The following is a 26,053-nucleotide window of genomic DNA, read 5'->3' on the forward strand; positions in this document are numbered from 1 at the left end:
ACCCTTTGACATACATTAGTTTCTTTCATATAAATAACATTATGTTTATCCCATTCACTCATATGTCCATTGGATTTGCTATACCACTTGTGCTGTTGCATCATGGAGAGCTGGAGCCCTATACCAGCTGATGATGACTTTTAGAAAGAAAACCATTCACACTCATATTGTCACTGTCTGAGAGTGAGGCACTAGCACAGACACAGAAAAAATAAATCATTGCCTCTTTGATGTAAGATTCAACAGTAGAAAAGAGAAAACGTCAAGAAATCAACAAAATGTGACGCTTGTTCCGAAATGTTTTTCTTCCCTTCCCCTTTATGACATCAAGGTTATTTGCTTTTATTCAAGTTGGCACTTCATATTTGACTTGTTTTTTTTTTATTTATAATAGTTATGCTTAGCAGTTAGCACTTTTCATGGAAATTCTCAAAATGGATCAGGCTGCACAGCTACATTGGCACAGCGAGCTTTTGTGCAGCTTTTTTCTGAGTGGAAAAACATCTCAAATCATAGTGCTGATGTTTTTAGATGAGATGGTGCAAGCACTCAACTCAATAATGATCATCAAAGTCCTCGATGAAGAGCTATAACTTTGTTGTAATTATTTTGTCAGTGCACATCAGGATTGAACTCTGTTGAACCAGCAGATAGAAAATATTTTATTAAAGGGGAAGTCAATCCAAACATTTTCTTTCCAATAATATGTTACATGTACATTTACTCATTTACATTTGCGCTGTTTTGGTCAGTGACTTGATTACAAAAGTGAAGCTACATTTAATTCTTGCTAGCGATTTCCAAACTGCAAACTCCCCAATTAAGCAGCAAAACCACCCATTTTTAGCCATCTTAGCGGTGGCCAATGGCTGCTGCTCGAATGGCTTAAAACGGGTGGATTTTGCTGCTTAATTTATATTCCATTCATCAGAATACAGTGTTTAGACCAGTAGCACTGCATAGAACATAATATTCGAAAAAGAATATGGGTTGACTTCACCTTTAAATACAAAAGAAAATACTGTATCTTACACTATGAATCTGCAATGTGCCTGTGCAATTTGAAACCTGAGAGTTGTTGTTATTGAGCAGTAACAACACAACTAAAGGAAAGGACAACAGGAGGGTGCTCGGGTTTTGTAATGTTTTACCATACATCATAGCAATTTCCCAGATACTGAACAAAACAGCCCCTATAAGGACCGTGAGATAGATAAAGGATAACCACAATGACATATTACACTTAGTCACATTGCTTTGTTACCGATGTTTTCCAACTTTGATTTATTATTATTTATTTTATTTTATTTATTTATTTCAGAAAAAGACTAAGACGGTATATTGAAAATGATAAACGGTTCCTGCTGGGTAAAGAAATAGATCAAACTGTATATGTTTATCTTTGGATATGATAGTGCTGCTACTAAACAATGTAGAAAAGTGAGAAAAATAAGCAGAATACTGTAAACAATTTTCTCGCTTGACACATCAACATGAGTTTCTGTGTGGAACCCGCAGGACTGTTGCTATATAGATTAGGTTGGAATGTCGACACGAGAGCTCTTGTTTCCAAATTACTTTGTTGAGATTTCTGTGCTGTTGCAGCTATCACCAAGAAAATTTGATTGTAACAATATTTGAAAGATTGTCACCTTGACGATCTCCCTGCAGGTCCGACAGCAAGTTTGGTCTTGCTGTCCCAGCTGCAGCCGCTGTCCCGTTCTCCATCTTCCACCCTCACGCTTTTTGTGCCACTGGTGCTAAGAGATGGAACATCGGGTCTCACCAGCACCGGCACCGTCACAGTGTCAGTTTGTCCCTGCCTGAGAGGAGGGGCAAAGACCGGTGAGAGGGAGAAGGAAAATCAAGTTGAGGGTGAATGGGACTGGGAAAGAGAAGCCGTATGTCTCCCCCAGCACTCGACGTTGCCTTCGCCTGGCCTCAGCACTGCAGCTCTGCTGGCCATATTGGCTTGTGTTGCAACACTACTGGGTAAGTGTTATTGTTATATCAGAAGTTAGCCGACATAAGTTATACATTCATTATATAATTGCAATTGAAAGTCTACAGAACTACTTCACACCAATCTACATGTGAAAAGACAAGTAAATAGACTTTAGAAACATTTATCCTTCACCACATGCCAGCACGCTTAATCTCCTATTTGAAAGTATGAAAGCAGTTGCGTAAATATTTCATAGTCACAGCTGCTTGAAAGGAAGGGTTCTTATTTGCTAATCACTTCTAAAATAACTATTATGCTTGATTTTCTTGGCTCGTGTTTTGGGTAGCCACACAATGAAATGTCACTTCCACCTGAGCAGGAATTCACAAATGCTCAATTGAATAATGTCCGGGTGCTGAGAAAGTGTTGGTTCACGGCCAGCACCGTTGTCGTTTCTATTCACTCGGTTGAATACCTACGGCTGGATGCCTTGTTGATAGGGTCATTATCATTCTGGATGAGACCTGTACAATCACAAAGGAATGTAATATTGCGTGAAGGTGATGCAGACAGGCTTTGGCGGAGTGAAAGAGTATAAACAAGCATTGTTAGTTCAAGTACGGAAAACGTTTTAACATTATACTAAGCATTGCAATGATGATGATAAAGATTCCAATTCTACATTTATGCCAAATGACAAAGTGCCAATTATTTTGAAAGCTCAATTATGATCTCCTCTTTGTGATGACTCTTGATCGCAGTGTGGATTGAAGGTCTGACTGTAAGAGATTGCACAACATGTAGGTGACACCAATGTTGATGTGGGATGAAGTGCCACAGTGATCACAAATGTTTCTCACCGGCACGATTCATATCAACACCACATACGTTTCCTGGTATCTATAGCTTGGAGCGGCCCCTTGGTTTTGCAAACGAAGACGCAGAGCGTTTCAAACGGGTGTCACTAATGTTTTATCGCTGTTTCTGCACTGTGAAAACTGGAGAATAAACAAAAAGAGAGCACAATATTTCCATTGTAGTTCCACAAATAAATCATACACTAATCATGCTTACATCACAATATCTACCTTTATAGAAGTACAAATGAAAAAATATGAAATAATCATGTTATTTTGACGTGTGTGCAACAATTTTTTTCCCTTCAAATGGAACTCGATACATAGCCAATATCCATACAAATAAAACAGCACTTCCATTCTGTAGTTCACATGAAGTTTTACTCATAAACAAAATGAAAGACATTCTCTGTTCAAAACATGTCACCCAAGTAATAATAAGAGGCATTGCTTTGTATGTATTTTATATCCCATTCCACTCACCAAAGGCGCTAGTGTTCCGACATCAGCCAGCTTGCCTTAGTTTAGAACGCACGTCTCAATTCGGAGCGTTTCTCTGGCAACACACGAGCACACGGCCCGAAGAAAAGCAAAGCCGGAAGTCAAATATCACAAAACAGGAGAAGAAAACAATGATGCATGTGCAGTTCAACAAACACAGAAACACCACAAAGTGACACTGCAGGACAACAAAGATATTATCCATACACACAAACAAATAACACTATGACATCAAATACACTATAACAGCCATTTACATAGCCTACTAGGGGGGAACAAAAAAAAAGGGTCTGAACCGGTGTTCTGTCAGATCAGCATACCCCATATATGTAGCCTCACCCTAAACTCAACCTAACACCCAACCTGTTCTTACAGCGCATGCACCGAAGTGCAAGGTATGCTACTCCGACGGGTATGCTGTTTTGTTGGGATACGGAAAAAAAAATATAATAATTTAAAAGATGTGAGTGCATCAAATTGAACCAAACCGAATCATTAAATACACTTTGCATTACAGTATATCAAGAAATGTATCAAATTGTCTTTTGTTGGAGAGATGTATCTTAGAAATGTAAAATGGCACATTTACAGTCTTGACAAGTTCAATCAAACAAATGTAAAGTGACAACAAAAAAAGGTCATTACATAATACCTTCTTGAATTGAGCCGCACCATATTGAATCAAATCCAAATCCCACTGAGTTGAACGGGATCAAATTGTTACACTTTCAAATCAAACCATCGCTGAATCGTTTCACACATATATATATCAAAAAAACGTATTGAATCGTCTTTTGTGGAAATATGCACACCCACCCCTATAGGCAGGCTACCTTAGTGGTTAGTGCCACTCTTATCCACTGTTGCTCTCCATGGATAGATACTAACAACTATAAAAGTCTATTAAATTGCTGGGTATCCAAAGAGGTGCAGTCTGTATTTTTTTTTTCTCCCCGTCAAATGTTAATATGTGTTTTGGAACTACAGAGTCACGGGAGAAAAAAGCTTCTATTTTCCTGGCTGGAGCTCAAAGTCAATTACAGCGTGGTGGCTTGCAGCCTGCTGATATGATGCACCTGCCCTCTAACCCAAGGCCTCCTCTGAATTTGTTTTGTCTCACCTTTTTGTCTACCTTAATGTTACTCCATCTCCCACCCACACACCCTTTGCCTCCTCTTCCTCCTTTTTATTTCCCCTGTGACCTCCTTTTACACTTTTCATCATTCTTTTTTTCAATTTCATCCCTCAATTTCCTTTGTACCTGCTGCCATCACACCGTAGCAGTGAGTGCCCTGTCATTGTCGTTGAGGCGTCAGAAGCGTGACTCGCTGTCACCACTGGAGGACGATGACGTCCGTGAGAACATCATCACATACGACGACGAGGGCGGCGGTGAGGCCGACACGGCCGCCTTTGACATCGCCGCGCTCCAGAGCGCCCCCCACAGCTCACGCTCGCGCGGCTATCGCACGCTGGATAGCAGGAACATGTAAGTGTGGTCTATGTTTCAATAATAACCCGAGGTCCCTGGACGGTGGACAAGCCAAACTATTTCTTTGTTCTGTGGTGGAATTCTTTGTGTGTTTTTTTGTTTTTACAGTAGCAGTCGTTTCTTGGTTTCTTTCTGACTTTACTTGATTTTTCCGGGGCTTCCTAGAGATTCTTCTTGTTCTGAACAGTTGCTTGTATTTCCCGTTGAAAGTGGTTCACAAAAAGAAAGGCTTAATAGTTTATGTCTCTCTGTCCATTCATATACTGAAACCTTCCACAGTCCTCAACTGAAGGAAGTAGTGATTAGTCAAAATTCCGCGTATGAGCCTGTTAAAAGATAGATTTTTTTTCTCCCCCCATTCCAAAAGCAAGATGAACAATACCACGAATGTTGTCATGTTCCATTGTGCACATTGTTTTTAAGTAAACAGTGTTTTTAAGTAAACGGCAATGTTTAACTCACCCACTGTTAGTGGTGCAACGGATCACAAAAGTCACGGTTGGGATCAGATCACGGATTTGAGCCACGAATCGGGTCGTTTTTCGGATCAGCTAAAAAAAAAAAATAATAATAATAATAATGTGTCATTTATTTTGTAAAACATATTTTCCCATTAAATACTTTTTTTTCTTTCGAAATTTCTAATATAGTTCTTTAGAAACACAACTTTAAGTGCAAGATGAGAAAGAAACATATTCTTATTTTATACATGGTCCATCTGTAAAATAACAAAGTATTAATGGCTTAAAGTTGTGTTCCTAAAATCTAAACGGCTATGTTTGACATTTTGAGTTGAATTTTGTTGTTTTTTTAATGGCCAAAAGTGTTTTATAAAATAAATGAGGAAGTTCTTTTTTTTTGGGTGTTTTTTTAATAATTATGAAAAGACCTCAAAATTCCCTTTAAACATGGAGAGTGAATTACAGAGTAGCCTTGGTCCAGAATATTGAAAAATAATTAAAGTAAGCCATCAGATATCAACTGCAAACTCACTTACAGCTATCAGCCAGACACTCGTTGGTAATGCTAACAGTTAGCTGCTAGCCACTTACCTCGGAGACTTCTGCCATATCATACAATGACGGCATAATTAATTAGCAGTTTCTTAGCGTCCTAAATTAGCGATTGAATATTGAATAAATATTAGCATTTTACGTTGAGTATGTTTCAGCTTCCTTGTGAATGCGCACTGTTGTTGTTTCTTCCCCCCACCAACCAATGCGCGGATCGTTGGCGATCCGAACTGTGGGGCCTGATCCGAACCGACCACGGATCAAAGATGATCCGTTGCACCACTACTCACTGTTGTTGAGAGAACATTAGATTAAAAGTAGAATGAGACTGAAAGAGAGAGATTCAAGAACTGATAATATAACTCTATTTTTATAATATGAATGATATGATAACTCTATTTGGATTGCAAAGATTCACCAGTGACAACATTCACCAATTTTAACGGTAGTAGAGAAGATTCTGCGGCGAACGAGTAGCCCAACGGCTGTTTGTGGTTTATAGTGCACATATATATATATATATATATATTTATTTATTTATTTTTTACCATAAGTACAAGTCCGTTACAGGTTAATAAAGCGATTTTTTTGTGTGAATCAGGCATCTTAATTTATTGTAAAATCCTTTAAGGTAAGGTGGGGGTATTCACACTGTGAATTTTTTTTTTTTCGTGCTTCTTTATGGCCTGTACGAGAAGTGTCCCAAAGTTTCCGGCCTCACTTTGAAAATGAATACACACTACTTCTATCTTCATTCAGCAGATAGGTCGTAATGTTTGTGTGACTAACAAGGTGCTGCTCAATCACTAGGGATCAACACGCCAGTTCTTTCAAATCTTTCACGGAACTTAGACGTGGTGTTTGGTTGATGCAAGATAAAATGCCTCAATTGCAGGCAACTGGATCTTTCCTCACCCTCCCTACTGGCCCCATTAGACTTCTTTTTGTTCCCAAGACAAAAAACTTGAACTGCGTGGTCAACATTTTGATCCTGATGAAGAAATCAGATGATGTTGACATTTCTTGAGGACTTTTACAACTGGAACATCGATGGCATAAATGTATTCTAGTCCAGAGTAGCAACAACAAAACAACAAAACTTTGGTAGATGATGCCTCGGGAGATGAATTGTAGAATCTCCAAATTTGAGGCTGACTTTATCTGCTGAGAGGTCAAACCTCCTGAGCTTTTAAAGGATTAAAATATCGGATGAAAACTTACCTCCTTTTGGAATTGACTTTCCAGTGGTCTTTCAACAATTCCTGAAAGTTTAGAGTCAATATTGTTTTCCTGAGGTACTGGTTAAAGGTTAAACTACCACTGTCACACCCACCTAACTGGGACGAAATTTGTTCTCCGCATTTGACTCATCCCCTGAGGGAGCGGTGAGCAGCAGCGGTGCCGCACTCGCGAATCATTTGGTGATCTATCCCCCCAATTCCAACCCTGTTGTTAGTATGTTGCTATGGACCTTTTAATGTGTGCCAAAGCTTTAAACATGTTTTTCTCAAAAATAGGAATTTCATTCTGGCAATGTTGAAATTGCTGTAACTTTGCAAATTTCTGAGGAACTTCATATATTATATGTCATTTTAAAGGGAATTACGTGTAGAATATCTCCGTTTTTTTCAGTGAAAACGATTTAGCCGCAGCCAGTATGGGTTCATTTAATTGCACCAACCCTCACGACTGGCCACTTTTCACACTTTAAAAGCTCGCCTGAAAAGGAGCAATTTAGCCGAAAAGGAACAATTTACTGCTTCAGAGTGAAAGCTTTAATCTCCATCGGTACAATAATTGATCCACTTTTGGAAGCAATCAAGCCATAACTCCCAGGTCATAATCAGGCACCATCAAACTGCTGATGTTAAGCGCTATCAAGCCGAGAAGTCCTGGCGGACCACATTGTTGTTGTCGTTTTGTTAAAGCTTGTTTATGCTCTGCTACATCAATGACTTTTTTGCACCCACTTTGATGTTCCTTGAAACATTTTATTGCCTTTGGTCTAATAATTGGCTCCAGTGAATTCATGCAAGTCCTATGGAGAGGCCATTAAAACGAAGGAAAGCTGCCTTTAGTTAATCAAACTAATTATTTATTATTTTGTAATTTATGGATGTAGTCACAAGAACATGAATTGTAATTCCCTGCAATAGTGTTATAAAGTTGCAAAACTCTACTTTTTCAATTAGTTTGTCAGAGAGGGCTAGCTCAACCATGTGCTGTAGTAGGGGTTGAAAAAAGAATAATTTAGTTGTCAATCAACACTTACATGCTCATTGTCGAATCAACATCAATTTCATAGAGGATGTTGTCGATATTTTTCCAGTTAGCCACTCGTGCTTGTACCCGACTTCCTTAAGCCTCCCAAAAAAAAGCTTCACTAATCACAAGCCAAAATATGACTAGCGATTTATCGGCTTCACGTTGCAAGGAGGTAAAGTGGATGTGACCACTAGTCTCTTCAACCTGTATGCTGTTGTATTTTTGTGTATTTTGTATTCCTTGTATACTGTGCTATAACAAAAATAATTTGTCTGCAAAATCTGTCAAAACTGTTACAATGTTTTATGAACATAGGGTTTAAGCTGAATAAACATTAGAGTTGTTTTCCTAGCCTAATTAAATGGAAATTACTCAAGGAGGATTTTTCCTATTTATTTTTAATTAAGCAAGTCACCATTTTATGAAAGGAATGAAAACACTGGATATTTCAAGAAAATCATTGTAGACAACAATTAGTGGAACTCAAAGAGCAAACGGGTTAGCTCCCAGAAAAATAGAAAATAAAAGAAAAAGGCTTATTGGAAGGTTTCTTTCAGGCAAATGACAGCAGCTGTTAAAAAACCACTGACAAACAGCAAGCAGTGATTTGAAGCTGCTGGTGTCTCTGGAGTCCTAATGACCTCTCAATGCAGGGTCTTTCAAAGGTTTGCAGTCAGGCATAAATCTGTGCTATGGACACCCTTAACCAGTCACACAGGGAAAAGCATTTGCAGTGATCTATTTCATAATTCATGAAAATGAATTTTCAAACACTTTTATAATGAATGCCATGCTACTTTAGATGGTTGCAATGTATGGAGTTCTCAATTGTGTGGCTGCCAGGATCCAACAAGTTTGCAACGTCAGCAAGGAAGTGGCATGGTGATGTTTTGGGCTAAAATAATAGGAAATTAGATGCTAAGCCCTGTTAGGCTGTACTGTATACCTCCAATAAGAAGCTCTGGGTGACCATTCTCAAGTGAGATAAAGGCAGAGACTATCTGTGAAATTATAGATTGTGTTTTTACTAGGGTTGTCAAAATCAGTGCATTAATTTTGGCTTAATTTAAAGTTCCTTTAATGCCACTAATTTTTTAACGCGCAATTAATGACCGCCCCTTGGAAAGCCTGTACTGGGGGAATTAGACACGTCCACGTCAAAATTGAGCAGTAATACATTTAGTAATAATGCAAAATTTATTTGTGGAGACTAGGGTCAAGTTGTGTTTTACAATTTTAAGAATGTGCAGAATTTTACAAGTTACTTACTAAGATTAGATAGCTCTTAATATGAAAAGAAAAATGCACTGAGCTGTTACCTACGTCTTACATTAATGCCATCTCGTGGTAGAAAAATGACCAAGACAAATCAATATCACACTCGTTTTTTACAGTACAGTTAGTGCTCTCACTATTGAATATTTTTTAGAATCGATTAATCTATCGATTATTCAATCGATTAATCGATTATTTGGATTAATTTTTATTTTGCATTTAAGTGTTTTACAAAAGCATTTTCCCCCTAATTACTATTGATTAACAAGTGATTGGTGTTTATTTTGTACTTTGTATTCGTATAGTGATTAAAAAAAGGGGGGGTTGATGTTGTACTATATTACTGGTTTGTTTTTAATTTTAACTCAACTTTATGAATTATTATGAAATGACTTTATCAATGACTAAAAGATGCAGCCATATTTCTATTAGTTTTTTCCACTTGTATTTTTTTCCCCTTTTATGTTAACAAGAGTATGAAAACTTAAATATTTTATTGGGCAGATATAAAATTTGCGATTAATCGTTAGTTAACTATTGAAGTCATGCGATTAATTACGATTAAAAAATAATAATCGCTTGACACCACTAGTTTTTACATTTTTTGGTTTTGGAATGTAATGTCTGAAACTTATCTATCTAGCTCCAAGCATATCCAAACAAATGTCTATTGCTATACTTTTATTTGATTAAAATTCTGTCTAATAATCCACTGTCAAAAATGCTAAAACAGTCCAGGGTACTCCTTTTAGAGTGGATTTAATTGAAACGACAAAGAAAGAGAAGGTTATAGAGCTGAATGTGGTTTTGTGTCTTCCAGACGCTACACCCAACGCAACCAGGAAAAAAGTCGCACCTGCAGCTGGGCTCAGAATCCGGTTGTCGATCACAACTACTCAGGCCCGGGAGGACCCTTTTATGGTCGCCTCTGCTACAGCAGCCACACATTACCAGTTCTACGCCGCGCACCAGGCGAAACATTTGAACCAGGTCTGGCAGAGCTAGGATACCGCTTTCCCGGAGGCCAACCGGACCACTCACTGGTCATCCAAAACCAGGGTGCCATGGTTGGGCCGATCGAGTCCGGGGCTGTGTACATAACCCCCACAGATCTCAGCACAGGAAGCCGAACAGGAAGTCATGCGGGCAGCCGCGATGGGACGGCAACCCAGAGTGGTGTGAGCACATCGGATGAAGGAACGCCACGGACTAGTGACAGCCAGGAGAAACGACGAGGGTTGGGAACGTCGAGCAACTGTACTGAGAGCAGCGGTGAAGACAAAGTGAACCACAGTCATGACATGGACTGGGTAAGCGCCTTTTATCAAACTAAATACAAACAGAAATGGTGTAGCTATACTTATCATCTTGCATTCCTTACATGTTGCTAGATGGGGAGAAATTGTTAGAAACCACATGGAGTACTGACTTTAACAGAAATGGGCGCGGCAGTGAATTTTGAGTCTCTGACATTTGGCAATCGTCAACAGTTGGACACACTTCCGTCATTGTCAATTGATGATTACATTGGCGGACGAAAAACCCCTTTCGGCAATGTTAGTTCATCAGTTTTTCAACGTTTCCCGTCAATTGCCGATCGTCAACAAAATAGGCATCTGTCATTTACGGATTGACGGACCTTCCGTCAATATTGACGGAACACGCACCTCTGGATTTTAAATTAAATAATGGACTATAATGACTTGTATTATTGTTTTATGAGTGAATCAAGTACACAAACGACTGGATAATGATGTAATTAAGGAAATATGAAATAATCATTAGATAGTGGCTGAGAGCTCATTATCATTTCACTGATCCCCGCACGTTAATACATTTTATCTTGTGCAATATGTGCAAGATGTTTAGGACGAAGCTGAGGGCTGGTGATGAGTCAGGCATGTCAGTACTGTGTTTTGTTTTATTTATTGGGCCAAAGCACTTCTCTGTAGTCCTTAGCTTCATTAAATTTTCAAACTCTCTTAATCACTCCATTTCACTCAGTGTACACAGTGTAGTGTTAGCTCTTTCAAGTGTTCAATGAATCTATCAATGGTGTCATCGCATTCTTGACTCCCTTCTCTGTTTGGCTCAATGTCTACCTCTCCTTTTGTCTCAATTGTTTTTGCCTTCACTCTTGTTCGCCCATATTTACTGCCCTCCACCATATTTTTGCCTTATCTTGCCAAATCATCCTCCCTCCTTGATCAATTTTGACTCCACCTCACAGTACTTCACCCTACCCCGACCCCGTACTGAAACCACTCGTGCTCACCTACATCCCATCCAGGTGCAGTCGGAGACACTACCAAGGGAGCATAACCTCGTCCTGACACGATCCGGCTCCATGGTTGGCCACGGTCAAGGCGTAGGAGGCTGGGTGTGCGATTCAGCTACCCTCCCTATGGCGGGCCGCAAGACCTCACGTGCTGGCCTGTCTCCAAAAGGTGCAGAGTCCGATTGCAGTGGAGGAGCTGGAGGAAGAGGAAATGGAGGTGGGGCAACCTCGACTGATGGACAACAGAGAGCTACCAATGCTCGCAACTATGCCACCGTGTTGCAAGGGGAGGTACGCAGGCAGAGGGACCCTCCTGGCAGTCTGGAGAGAGGAGGACTAGAAATGAGGAGCAACTTTGTGGTGGCAAGGCCAGAAAGAGAAGGTGGAGGGATATCATTGACTGGTAGTCCATCTGTCTACCCAGAATCACCTGGTTTGATTGGAGACTGGCGTGATCGGGTAGCTTTGGGCGGTTATGTGTTGGCAAGAATGGATATGACCCCCCAGCTTTTGCCCTTCCCCGGTCAGCCTCGAGGAGCTTATGGGGGAGTGCTTGGTGTCGGCCCTGGTTGGGTTCCAGGTATTGAAGCGACCAGAGCAACACCAGGGACTGGAGGTCCGCCTTTGGCTCTGAGGGTGGGTGAATTCCTACGCCTGCGTCTTGCCCAGGTCACATTTGACCCCTCGCAACCACCCTATGACTCAGTGCAGATCTATGGCCTGGAGGGTACCGGTTCCCGGGCTGGATCCCTGAGCTCACTTGAGAGCGAAGGAGAGAAGGATGCAGATAAGGAGGACTGGGGTGCGGGATTGGAGGAGTGGGGGCCCCAGTTCCACAAATTAGCTCAACTCTTCCGAGACCGAGAGAAAGAGAAAGAAGAAAAGGAACAAGTTGAAGATGGTGCCAAAGAGGAAAAAGAGGAGCCAGATAAAAGAGGGGGAAAAAGGAAGGAGAAGAGGGGTCAATATGAAGGGAAAGACTGAGGAAGGATAAAAGAAGACAAATAGGGGGAAAGGAGGAAGGGAGGGAAGAGAATGATGAAAAGACTACCAGAACTAGACTAATGTGAAGAGAAGTTAAAGGGGAGAAAGATGAAGAGGCAAAGTAATAAAAAGAGACAGAGAAAAATGAGCCCAGGGAGGGTGAAGAAAGCGAGAAACTGGGAGGGAGTGATTGATGTAATTTAAAGCAATAAGTGTTGAAGCGCTGATGTGGTTGAGCACAGATACTGAGACAATGCAGAGGAAGCTTCTCCTGGCGGCGGGCGCCGAATATTTGTTCAAACTTAGGACAAGTGAAAAAATAAAAAAGTAAATAAACAATACACGACTGAATCCAGCGTGTACATGTGGAATGGAAAACATCAGGAAACACAGGTTATTGTTTAAGTTGTGTTTAGAAGGTTAGTGAAGAATAAGGATACGTTTGTGATTGTCCTTAATGAGCATACTTGTGTGTGTATGTGTTAAACAAAGACAAAGGGATCGATGCCAATGTTCATTCTTAAAATTAACTAAGATGGCTAATGAAAAGAAAAATAATACAGTGGTACCTTGACTTAAGACTTTTATTTGTTCTGTGACCATGTATCTTGAAACTCTCATGTCAATCAATTTCCCATATTGAAATGAATGGAAATGCCAATAATCTGTCCCAGCGCCCAAAAAAAACTCCCAAAATTTGCAATACATTATTCCATAAAAAAAAAAAAAGGTAGTATAGAGCGGAATGTTAGAATAGCAACACACACGACATATATTCGTATAATGTACGGGGTTGCACAGCATCGGGGAAATGTTTGTGCGTGTGCTGGAATGTTATGCTGGCTAGCATTAAAATAAACTGTTAAGCAATCAGTCAATCAAGTCCATCAACGCTTTTGTTGTTACTTCACTCGCTGTTGGTCTCTGATGCCATCCTGCTTTTGCATCTAAGAATCATGAGAAATCTAGTCTGCAGTCAGACAACACAAGCTGAGCTTTCTAGCGGTATATTTCCAAAGTTGCCGTGAGCTGAACGGCATAGCTGGATTCTAAGAGCTGTCGGGTCGGAGAAAAAATGTCAAGTCATCTTTATTTATAAAGGTTGGATAATGGTGAGTGCATTGCCTTGTTTAGCGCTGTTGAACTGTCAACTAAGCTAGCATTTTGCACTAGCGAGTGCACCACCAACTCCTCGGCGCATGTCGGCTGTCTATCGCTAGCACGAAGATAGACTAGCGATTCAATTTGGTGAACTTTATTTTCATGTCCTGTTTTTGAATTTTGAAAATCTGGTCACCCTAACTTTCACACCTTGTTGTGAAGTTTGCTACAGCTATCTCACAATGGAGTGTCTGATGCTCACTGTTATGTCAATGTATGTTTTGCTCACAAACAAAGCAAAAAATAAACGCCCTGCGCTGGCTCAAAAACTCGCAAGTTGCCGCACTCGTAAGTTAAGGTATCACTGTAATGCAGATACATTGCAGTGTGTAGATTGAACTGCTTTTTTTCAAGATATTTGGGTGGTTTATAGGCGTGGCTTTTGACAATTAGCTGTGCACTCACACCCGTAAATATATCAATAAGTACAGTGCATGTTTTCCAATCATTTCAGTGCAATGTCAGTTAAATTCAAATCAGCATGCAGCCATCGGCAGGGAAAAGAAAAACACAAGTCCTACCTGCAGTTACCTCTCGTCTCTCCCTTGTCCCACCCCCTAACCAACAACAATAATAATAATAATATATAAATTAAAAAAAACTTACCATCTCGCTATACTAGCTTATCGGTAGATGGCTGAAATATTATACAAGTTAGTCTGTCTCTCAAGGTGACAACAGCACATTGCAAACAAACCACCCAAATGTTTTCAGGAAGCAGTGCGTAGTTTATTCACTCCAATGTAGCTGTGTTAAATATTCGTTATGTCCCGAACAGCAAAGAAACTAAAATAGGATACCACACAGAGACTTGAATATATATTTGAATATAAAGTGATAAGGGAACAAGAGATTGATATACAGAGAGAGAGAGGTGGTTGAGGAATGAGACCACTGTAAAAAAAATAATATATATATATATATATATCTTTTTATTCAATTTCAAATGGCAGAATGGTAAATTTTTCAGCTTGCTGCTTCATTCTAAATGAAAATGATGAATCATTCAAATACTGAGAAAGACTCCTTTCAGCCCTCAAGGAAAACAGACATTGTGAAAATGTAAATGACTTCAGGATGTGAGCCCCCCGCCCCCCACTCTCCCTCTCGTTTCCCATCTTTTAGTAGTTGAGTGTTGCTATGTTTACAGAGAAACACGCATAGGCACAAATGGAACTCATTTTCACTCTAAGGCTTTGATTGTACTACAGTCAGTTATAAAAACAAACACGTCTACTGTATTGAGTAATGATGATTCCATTACTGATAACGTAAATGTTTTATGGGAGAACTATTTTTTATGTATAACAAACAGCCCCGTTGTCTCATTTGATGCGTCTCGAGGACAATGAATGCATGACTTTTGATAAAAGATTTTTTTTTTTTTTTTTTTTTTTTAAATACCTCTCAGAATCCCACCTTAGAACTCATACTGGCCAAATAAACATCCTTGTAGTTTAAACAACCCCATAATGACTCTTTTTATTTTCTCGTAAAAGGTCAGGATGCAAATGATTTCTCAGCTTGACTGCACTTTCATACTGTGTAATTAATAGAAGATGAATTATGTTCAAGATGATAGTTGTCTTTATAAGATGTGGATTAAAGAAATGATACAATGTTTGACTGTATGTAAAAACTATTTCATGTAAATAGCGATGGATATTATTGTAGAAAGAGAATTTTGTTCATCAGAAGCAGAACTTACTGTACATGTTCAAATGGCTCGCTGTTCGGACTGTCTGTTCGGACTGTATGTAGATGAGACAGAAATCAACTAAAACGGATTCAACAGCTGTGTGGACTGAACACAGCGCATTTCTTCTTTGTGCAACATGTGGACAAGACTGGATTTTGTTTTGTGGCAACTCTGAGCCGCTCACTGGTACTTGTGGCCTCTGAATGAAGTTTATTGCGCAAACATATTAGTCACTGGATGCTTCAGCGCCGTCTGGTCCCACTGAGAAACCTTTTTGATGAAAAGTCACTGAAGTGGATAGAAACTCTATTAAAATGCTAAAATAAAAATCCAGTTTATATAGTTTTCCTAAAACTGTAGCATATCTGCCTGATATGGAGCTAATAATTGGTTTTAAGGGCATAGTCATCAGCGTGGCGTTGCTTGAGGGGTTATGGGAATAGTTCAAAGTGCACATATTGAATGCAGAGCAGACTGATGATCTGAATGAATGACCAGGATCTCCATACGCATCTCCGTCTCCATACACAATGGCACCTGTGTGACTTTTTGCAATGTTTACACGGGCAGAAATATTACACTATGAACCCAATTTGTTTTGGAAGAGACACTGCAATATAAACATTACTTTGCGGTTTCACCTGACAATCTGAATTTGGACATCAGTAGTTTCCATTATTGAGACATGTGCAATTTAATTTCAATTTACGTTTTGAGTCTAGTCTTAGTTTTTATTTCTTTGCGATAAGATGGCAATTGGCACAAAGCCTTTGGCTCATGTTTTTTTTCTTTGATTGGCAGTAATGAAATTGTTTTAATCCCAGAAATTCATAATCAGGAACATCCCTTTCTTGATTATGAGAAGTAGACATTTTGAAGGACTAACTTTTTTGACCAATTGCACAATCTTAACAAAGTTAGTTTCGATCTGTCAAATGGGTATTTACAATATGATTACCAACGTGGTTTTAATTTGAATTGGTGTAGGAGAGCTGTCTAATATTTTGAATAGTTATGTAGAAAAATAAGCCTTTTCAGCAAAAAGTACCTTTAACAGCAATGAAACACTCAAAGTTTAGCTGATGAACTCCTACAATCCAGAATTCAAGCAAAATTCCTACTCGTGGTGCGGCACTTGCTCATTTGCATATTTGGGGAAAACTCATTGAATTGTTAGCAGCAATTTTTGGGAAAAATTGTAAATATTTTCCCAATGCATTTTTATTTAAATTAAATGCAAATTCTCTGTATTTGCAGGCCTGGTTCTAAATCCCTACCCCTACACACAATCAATGAACTTAAAATGTTTACAGGAGACATATAATGTACAGTATTTCACAAATGAAATTAAATTAGGTGTTTTGACGTGTTTGTGACTTGCATTAGTCAAATGACCACAAAGATCAATAATTGTTTTGTGTATAGAGGGAAATTTTCTCTATTTGATCTATCTCATGCAGTATGCCAGCCCTTATTCCGCCGACATACTGTTGCTTCAGTGACGAGCTTGGCTTTCATTAGCTTGACTTCAGCTTGGGCCGGATCCCGTTAGCGTATTCCTACTTTGCTTCTACTAGCGGAGGCAGTGCCCGAAATACGGAAAACAAGTGATCACCCACTGACAGCAATTTTGTGAGGCATGGCCACATTGTCAAGTACAAACACCCCCCGCTTTGGCCAAGAGCTTCACAGAGCAATCAAGTGTCTTTTATGAGTTAGAACACAAATCCGTGAACCCAAGAACACCGCAAACAAATTTAACCATATCTCCACTCCTTGGAGAATGTATTGTATTATCACCAAGCCACCAAATGACTATAGTCTTTCTTGTAAGTGTATGATGCATGACATGGACAAACAAACAAAAAACTCACCACACCCATGTCAGCAACGGCCTCCAAGCAACTGGAATAGTTGGCTGGCTAACGACTCGCTAGCAACAGACAAAACGGAGTTTACAAACTTGGAAGACACAACTGAGAGACAAACTAGCTTAGCGCTTACTAGGATGAGGCTCGTAGCGGATTTAAAATGAGACCAAATTGAAAAAACATGGATGTTAAAGTAAGTCATTTAAAATAAATAAAGTTAAACATTCCGTGTGTACTGAGGTGCCGGTGTGCTGTTAGCTAATACTGTTTTGCTGAACTTTTGGCTGAATTTCGGGCCAGCCTCGTTGATCATTTCATTGGCTGATGCAATTGTTATGTTATTTGTCTAACTGTTTTGAACCTGGGTTGAAAGTGCAGTACGGCTTGCTCACAGACATTTTCAGAGATAGGAAAATATGTAAAAATGTACATGATTGTTTCATTTCACACTTATGGGTGAGCAGGCAACAACTATTTGTATACCAACATCCAGTCAGGTTTCTATATGTCCCCTTACATAGTCTGGATATGTCTGAACATTTTACATCAACAAAATAAAGCAAATAAAATAAAAATAAAAATTCTGTGATTCGACAGGATGCCAACCACTATAGTTGTCATGATCCCCCCCACACTCCAACCCAAATATGAATGCAATTTAGGACAATCAGCATCCTGAAATTGGATTTTGTTTGGCTTTCAAGATTCTGCTGCAATTCCCTTTTAACTCATCCACTGCCATTGACAGCTATAAACGTAAAACAAATAATTTAAACTATTTCTAGTAACTTAACATTTTTTCCACTTTTGTTAACAAGAGTATGATACATTTTATTTTACATTTAGAACAGATATCAAATTTAGCATTAATCTTGAGTTAACAATTGAAGTCATGCGATTAATTACAATAAAAAAAATGTAATCGCCTGACGCGCTAAAAAAATGTCTATAGCCGTCAATGGCAGTGAATGAGTTAACCTGTTTAGGTTATTGTCCTACATATTTATGATTTGATTTGGTGTAAAATACATATTTTTGTGGATGTTTTCATATCAAGCAAGGATTTTAGCAGTGTACACACATCCAGTAAAAGAAAGATGTCAGCAAATATAATTCTTTGTTGTGCCATTAAAAAACACACACACATTCCTCACTGCCTTGTTGTAAAGCATTCCTGATCAACTGCCATTTTTGCTAGAGTCTACTATGTTGGTCCAACATACAACATCTCACGCTGGTCAGATGACATGATGAATTCAACCTCATAAACTGTAGACCTGTTCGAACGTTTATCCGAGCCACAGAATCAAACAATGTATGAACGGGACCAAGATAGGCTACAGTTAAAAAGTAGTGGGGGGTGCAGAACCTCATTGGGTCTGCATTTTCTTTAGTTACAAATGACCAAAATGATCAATTCCAAAAAACATAATGCATGACCACAAATAATGAGTTTGATTTGGTTCATTTCTCATGAATTAATCAACAGGCTTTTCTTCAATTTAGCAACGATCCAGAAAGTAAAATACTGTACACTTTTATGGGTTCAAAATATTCATTCATAAATAACCAACTTCTTTTTTTTTTCCCGAACGCGTCGGTCTCCATTTGACATGAACTCACAATTGCAGTAATTGAGGAGCACCAATAACAAGTCAATTAGCTCAATTGAAATGCATTATGCACAAGTAAATGATGTGTTTTACCCATCAATGGCGTCACACAACTCCACATGCACAATTGGCTCCTTCATATCTGCTTATTGGTGTAATTCAAAGCCCGGCATTGCCTTGGTCCAAATCAAAGCAATGAGTCTCTGGAGTTATGCAAACACTACAACAAATACAACCTCGTGATAGAACGGATTATTAAACCTTTTGATCAAGATGAATTGATTAAGATTGATCTGATTAAGTTGCATTGAATTGAATAAAAGCACGCGCGCACACTGCTGCTCCCCACAGCTCTTGCAGCTACAGAGTAGTTGATTAGATTGTTTATACAGGAAGTCACAGGACAAAGTCAGGATGCATCTAAATTTGAAGCTTGCTTATTTGAATTCAACATAGAGATCCAATTGGTTTTGCACCCCCACCTAGTGTCATGGCTCCCGCACGATGTTGATAAAGTGTATTTATTTCTGTTGTACTTTTTGTTTTTGTAAATTTGAATAAAAAAGGAACTATTTCAAAGAGATGAATCTGTCCCACCTTGCGCTTCTTGTGCCGTCTCCCAAATTTCTGGATAATCAGACTTCTGCTGCTTAAATTTACTTTGTGTGCGTGTGGGTGTGTGGGTGTGGGGGGGGGGGGGGGTGGATAGATAAATAGAAAGATAAGAACTGAGAGCTGTGGAGCGTATGCAAATGTATGCTCACAAGTCTTGTGAATATGCGTGTGCCTTGTTGAATTGGCCCCTTGAAATTTCTAAACCGTAGACTGCATGGATGTGTGTGTCAGTGACTGTTTGTGTGTCTTCTGCAGGATGATGGATAAACATATCTGTTCTGATCCATCCAGATTCGGGGGGGGATGCGAGAACGGGCCGAGTTCTACACAGCGGTGAAGCTTTCAGATGAAGGATGACATTGCTGGTTTGTCCAGTGGCACAATGGAGAGAGAAAAAAGCAAGAATTTAAGTTTGATGGAACTCTGATGGTCTCATTCCGCAGCATTCATTACAAATGATGACTTGAGGGGATGTGCACAATTGCTGTGTGACTGAATAGCTGGTTAAAAAGATTTATTAAAATAATCACATGTTGAAGGAGGGGGGGGGATTATTTCTACATGATGGTTTAGGAAATGATCGTGTTAGCTGGGTCTCAGCTTGATTACAATGATAATACCCGCCTCAAGTCAGAAACAAGAGGCAGACACAGAGAAGCATATTAGCCGTTAATATGCAAGAAAACGCTCCACTTTAATGCGGTTCCAGCCAGATGTTGGTAAAAAGTGTAATTGAGCACCCAGCCGCTTAATTGTGGTGTTGAAAGCGCTAGTCGTGTCAATCTTAGGTTAGCTTAGCATTTAGCATGGCTACTCGGTCATTTCTCGTCACCCTTCGTGAGCACTGAGCAGTTACTTGACTCGAAGTAGCTTCGTTACTGATATTTGATTTTTTTAAGTGACTTAGTTACTTGACTGATTACTTTTTTAAAGTTACTTGGTTACTTTACTGATTACTTGATTTTAAAAGTTACTTAGTTTACTGGTTACTTGATTTTAAAATAACAAATTTATATTACAAGTTACTTTAGTTACTTCTTAAAACAATCAAATGTGAATTTAGAAAATGATCATGTTAGCTGGGTCTCTGCTTGATTACAATGATAATACCCGCCTCAAGTCAGAAACAAGAGGTAGACACAGAGAAACATATTACCGTCGAAATTAATATGCAAGAATACGCTCTGCTTTAACGTGGTTCCAGCCAGACGTTGGCAACAAGTGTAATCGATCACCCAAGCACTTAATTGTGGCGTTAAAAGCGCTAGTCATGTCAATCTTAGGTTAGCTTAGCATTTAGCATGGCTTCTCCATCATTTCTCGTCCCCCTTCGTAAGCAGTGTTGCCACATTTACTTTGAAGAAGTAACTTAGTTACTTGACTAATAATTGATTTTAGAAGTAACTTTGTTACTTTACTAATTACTTGATATTTTAAAGTAACTTGGTTACTTTACTGATTACTTAAATTTAAATATTACTTATTTAACTGATAACTTGATTTTTAAATAACTATACAAGTTACGTTATTAGTTACTTCTTAAAATAATCGAAAAAGGACGTGTTAGCTGGGTCTCCGCTTGATTACAATGATAATACCTGCCTCAAGTCAGAAGCAAGAGGCAGACACAGACTACGTTTAGATGCAGTCAACATTCGGGGTAAGGTCAGAATTGCGGATTCTGAAATAATCGAGGGAACACGTTTACATGTGTGGTGGAAAAAGTTACTCCCATATACATGCTCATTTGTGCTTGATTGGAGTAACCCGCCCGTTCGGACCGCGTAATTCCGTAAATAACGTCATTTCAGCTTTTAACTTACTATACGTTCAATATTTATGTCACTCACCACGCTAAATAAAGTAGTCGGTTGCCTCCTCGCTCCAGAAGTGAGATTCTTTGCTGCAAGCGTCACGTTTGTTGACAACGGCTTGAGTATTTCCGATGGGTTACACGCCAGAAGCACAAACTTATATACTTGTATTTACTGTATGTGTCTGTAGGCGCAAACTGTGGCGTTTTCGCCGTAGAGACACAAAATAATGTGAAAAGGCAATGGAGAAATCAATGTGTAAGCGAAGTGCGCATTACGTTTGCGCATTTGTGTGAAAATCAAGCTTCAAAAATAAAACTTGATTCCAAACAAAGCCGTCATGTGAATGGCGGCAAATGGAGCGCTGAAAGTGTTTGCGTAACTGCACACCTTAAAGCTTGCAAGCATTATTGAAACGCCTTTCAGCCTTAAGTGACTAAACAACAGGTGCACTTGGTGCCATTTTTAACTATCCTAATCGAGTTGGTAGAAAAAAAAAAAAACATTGCAAAGCTCGAGAAGACGGAAGTGTATGCTTGTAATGCGGACAGAAAAGAAAGATCCAAACGGACGTAAATGAGGCTAAAATGGAAATTTTATTTTGTCAATATCCCGAAAGCGAGGGAACAGACGGAAGCATCACGAAGCTAGCCAGCGGACGTACGTGTAGCTCATGGAGTGACGGTCATTTAAGAACCTACTTCTAGCCCCAATTGACCCCTTCAGTGAAGAAAGATCCTACTCGACTTTTAATCGCGTGCCGGTGTTGTGTCCTCGATCCAACTCCCGGTAAAGTGCACACATTCAGCGATATCGGCTGACATGCAGGGTGTATGTAACAGGTTACTTTAGTAGTTACTCATTAAATTAATCACATGTGAATTGGGCGGGGGTTATGATTTCTACATGATGGTTTAGAACAGGGGTGGGCACACTCGAGGGCCGGAGTCCTGCAGGTTTTGGAGGTTTCCCTTCTCCAACACAGCTGATATATGATCAGCTCATCAGCAAGCTCTGCATAAGCTTGGTAACGATCCTGTTGATTGGAATCAGCTGCGTTGCATAGGGAAACCTCCAAAACCTGCAGGACGCCAGCCCTTGAGGACCGAGTTTGCCCACCACTGGTTTAGAACATGTGTCACGAGGGGGTGGAGGACCGTGGCAAGGTTGAACGGAGTATTGAACATAATTTATTTAACAAAAACATTAACAGGGGTTACTGGGTAAAACTCTAAATAAACAAAACCAAGTTCTGAAAAGACCAAAAATCAAAGTAACAACAAAACACAAGAGTGGTGACAGCGACAATGATCCAACAAAGACGGAACGAAACCAGGAAACTAAATACAAGCCGACTGACGAGACAACGAGAGGCACCTGGGCAAGACACAAGTGGCTGGGGACAATGATTGAATTACGAGTACAGGTGCAAACAAAACCTAACACGCAAGACAGGACACAAAGCCAAAACAACAAACATAAGCACGATATACACAAATTATAACAAAATGGTGGTGTTAGCTTGATTACAACGATAATACCCGCCTCAAGTCAGAAACAAGAGGCAGACACAGATAAATGTATTAATATGCAAGGATATTACATTGCATAAAACTGTATTTGTGATTAGGTTTGAAATGATACTGCAGTGTGCAGAAGAAACAATCATACTGTGACACAGAGAGCGAGAGAGAGAGAAATCTCCTAAATATGAGATTCATGAGTTGGGTGGAGACATCATGTCTGAAAAGGATGGAAAGTCATTTGGAGGCAAAACAGAGCTTTGACTTCTCTGACCGGCTGTCTGCTACACACGCACATGCGCGCGCGCACACCGCCGCCAAACTGATAAAACATATTCACCTGGAACCAAACAACATTCTTATCGATTTACAACTCCTATAGGTGCGTTTATCAGTCTCCCTCAAGCGTCAACATCGCAAATGCAGCATTCGAGGCGAGGTGAGATATGCTGTCATCGCGCTGACAATAATGACTTCATGCATAATTGATCATAGCATAATGACAGCAGGAGATAAAATGTACTCCGCGTACATCTGGGAATGACACTGCAGTTGTGACTCAAACACACGCACACGCTTTCATCGGCCTGCTTGATTGCATCACATGACTCTCAGGTTGGTGTGTCAGTGTGCGTGTGTACTGTTTTCAAGTACGTAGAGATTCTTCATTCTGTTTGAACCTTACTCTGAATCCCTCTGGCAATTCTGCACCGTGGAAATGTGTGGCTTAGTGTGTAAATGTGTATGCGTGTCTCTACACTAGCACCCATTCATTTTTATATTTCTCTAATAATTAAAGCTCTACACGTTACTTTTAAGCTGTCAGACTGAGAGCTTTTGGAGAATTCAGCGAACTCAAGTACATTTTAACAATTTGAATGCGACACCTTTCAGGTACAAGGTTAAACATGTATTGCATACACACAATGAAGCCAGCCAAGTAACTTAATAAGAGAACGTTTAAGCACACGTTCAAATCCGGCAGCTGAACAAGTTATCAAGGTTTCCTCATTGTATCTTAGAAGTCAACACCTTTTTTTTTCTGGCCAATGAATAGTGAAAATCCCATGAGAAGAAGCCCTTGAGCACAAATGTTTGCTTACCCCTGCTAAAGATGCTCACTCAGTTGCAAGTTGCCCATACACATGACCAAACCCTATACTACTCTGGCAGTAGCCAAAAAGTGTACTAAAATAAAGTAAGAAACGTTTCTTTAGAATAATAGGACTCAAGTAAAAGTAAAAAGTCGACCTCCAAATGAATAAGAGTAAATAAACATTCAGTAATTTATATATATATATATATATATATATATATACACACAAATTGACAAGTCGTGTCCTCCACACGCGGGCAGTTTGAAAAAGCTTCACGGACGGTAGGAGGAAATGGCGACCGGTATTCACTGGAACTTACTCGGAGCGAAAGTTCGAGCTGAGAGTCCAGCGGCATGCTTCGCGCTGTAGCTTCTTGCTAGCTAGCCTGCTAGCCTACGACCGTAATGTGAGTTATGCCTTCCAAACAAAACTTCCTCCCACCAATTCACTATTTAAACATCATACACAACATATACACGGCTAAACTTGTGACTGCGATAAAAGTTCATTTTGCAGTTGATGTCACACATCGTCCGTCATCCTCATTGGATGACTATCTATCTATCTATCTATCTATCTATCTATTTATGCTTTCAGTGACAGTTCGAAAACAGCATATGGACATCAATCAATCTATCAATCAATCAATAGCCTACAAGCTTTTTAATTACACAAGGATTTTTGCTATTTGTAGGCTGCCCGGGTCCCTCTCACCCGCAAATAGCATGGGCACATTATATGGAATAGATATTGTGGTGATATTTATTTTTATCTTGTCTTCATGAGCATATTCAATATTGTAGTAATCCAAAAGTAATCAAGGTACATTACATTCATATGATGGTACTTGGATTACGTTACTAACTACATTTTTTAGCAGGTAACTTGTAACTATAACGGAATACATTTTAAAAGTAACCCTTCCAACTCTGTATATAAATAAATGACAATGACTCTCTAACCAAAACAATAAATACATTTTCATCCATCCATCCATCCATCCATCCATCCATTTTCTTAACCGCTTGCCCTGACAAGGGTCGCGGGGGTCAATGGAGCCTATCCCAGCTGGCTTCGGGCAGTAGGCGGGGCACACCCTGAACTGGTTGCCAGCCAATCGCAGAATAAATAAATGTATTATTATTATTATTATATAACATTTTATTTAGAAAAACATCAATTAATTTGTTATTTTTGCGATCTTAATTGAAGGTTTATCAAACAATGACAACTTCTGCTTTCTGTGAGATTCTATTGTTAATGTAATGTATTCACTGCATTCACCTTGCAGTGGTGGATGCTCTGTCGACAGAAAAAAATATCAATGACGCAACAAAGAGCTTACATTGGGAAACACAATTTTGGTTAAATTAGGTCCAACAGCTGTTTGTTTTTTACAGATTTGTATGTGCAGAATCCAAAACTGATCTCAGTTTTTTTTTTATCACTTCAAGTTTTTGAGCTGGAGGATCCATTTTCTTGAATATTATTAACATTTACTGTCTTTGACAAGTATACTTGCCAATTTAAAAAAAATTCCCAATGGGGCTAGATGGGGGAGAATCTGATTATGCTCCACTGTAAATGTTAAACTTTGAAACAACTTTACTGATGCACAACCACCAGTAGATGACACCATTGCCCCATTTTATACGAAAGAAAACACAGTTTCAGAGTCCAAGGGAGTAATGGTTGCATTTTGTGCAACCTACATTTTTCTACCGTTGAATATAAAAGAACTGGACAAGGTAGAAAGTCTATTCTGTCATTTGGCAGATTTGGTTTATGTATAATTATTGAACATAATATTGTGTGGGTAGAAAAAACGGCACGAATCCTCTTAATTCCTGCTATGCTCGCTTTCTCTTTGCAGATATTGACATCCATCCATCCATCCATCATCTACCACTTATCCGGGGTCGGGTCACGGGGGCAGCAGCTTTAGCAGGGAAGCCCAGACTTCCCTCTCCTCAGCCACTTTATTACCCACATGAGCATTGAAGTCCCCCAGTAGAACCAGGGAGTCCCCAGGGGGAGCGCTCTCCAGCAC

The 26,053-nt window shown here is 39.4% G+C and overlaps 1 protein-coding gene across 1 annotated transcript in view; it reads left to right on the forward strand.

Moving 5' to 3' along the window:
• Nucleotides 1-15,168, forward strand: part of cdh24b (cadherin 24, type 2b) — a 206,749-nt gene extending 191,581 nt beyond the window's left edge. The window contains 5 exon segments of the mRNA XM_086074315.1: nt 1,672-1,992; nt 4,585-4,792; nt 10,169-10,658; nt 11,579-12,580; nt 12,582-15,168. Of these exon segments, the coding sequence (XP_085930441.1) occupies nt 1,672-1,992; nt 4,585-4,792; nt 10,169-10,658; nt 11,579-12,580; nt 12,582-12,620 (2,060 nt within the window). The 3' untranslated portion in view covers nt 12,621-15,168.
• Nucleotides 15,169-26,053: the final 10,885 nt, after the last annotated feature.

The sequence above is a fragment of the Leptonotus elevatus genome, chromosome 1 (assembly GCF_054856555.1).
Source record: "Leptonotus elevatus isolate MCC_2025b chromosome 1, RoL_Lele_1.0, whole genome shotgun sequence".
Lineage (NCBI taxonomy): Eukaryota > Metazoa > Chordata > Actinopteri > Syngnathiformes > Syngnathidae > Leptonotus > Leptonotus elevatus.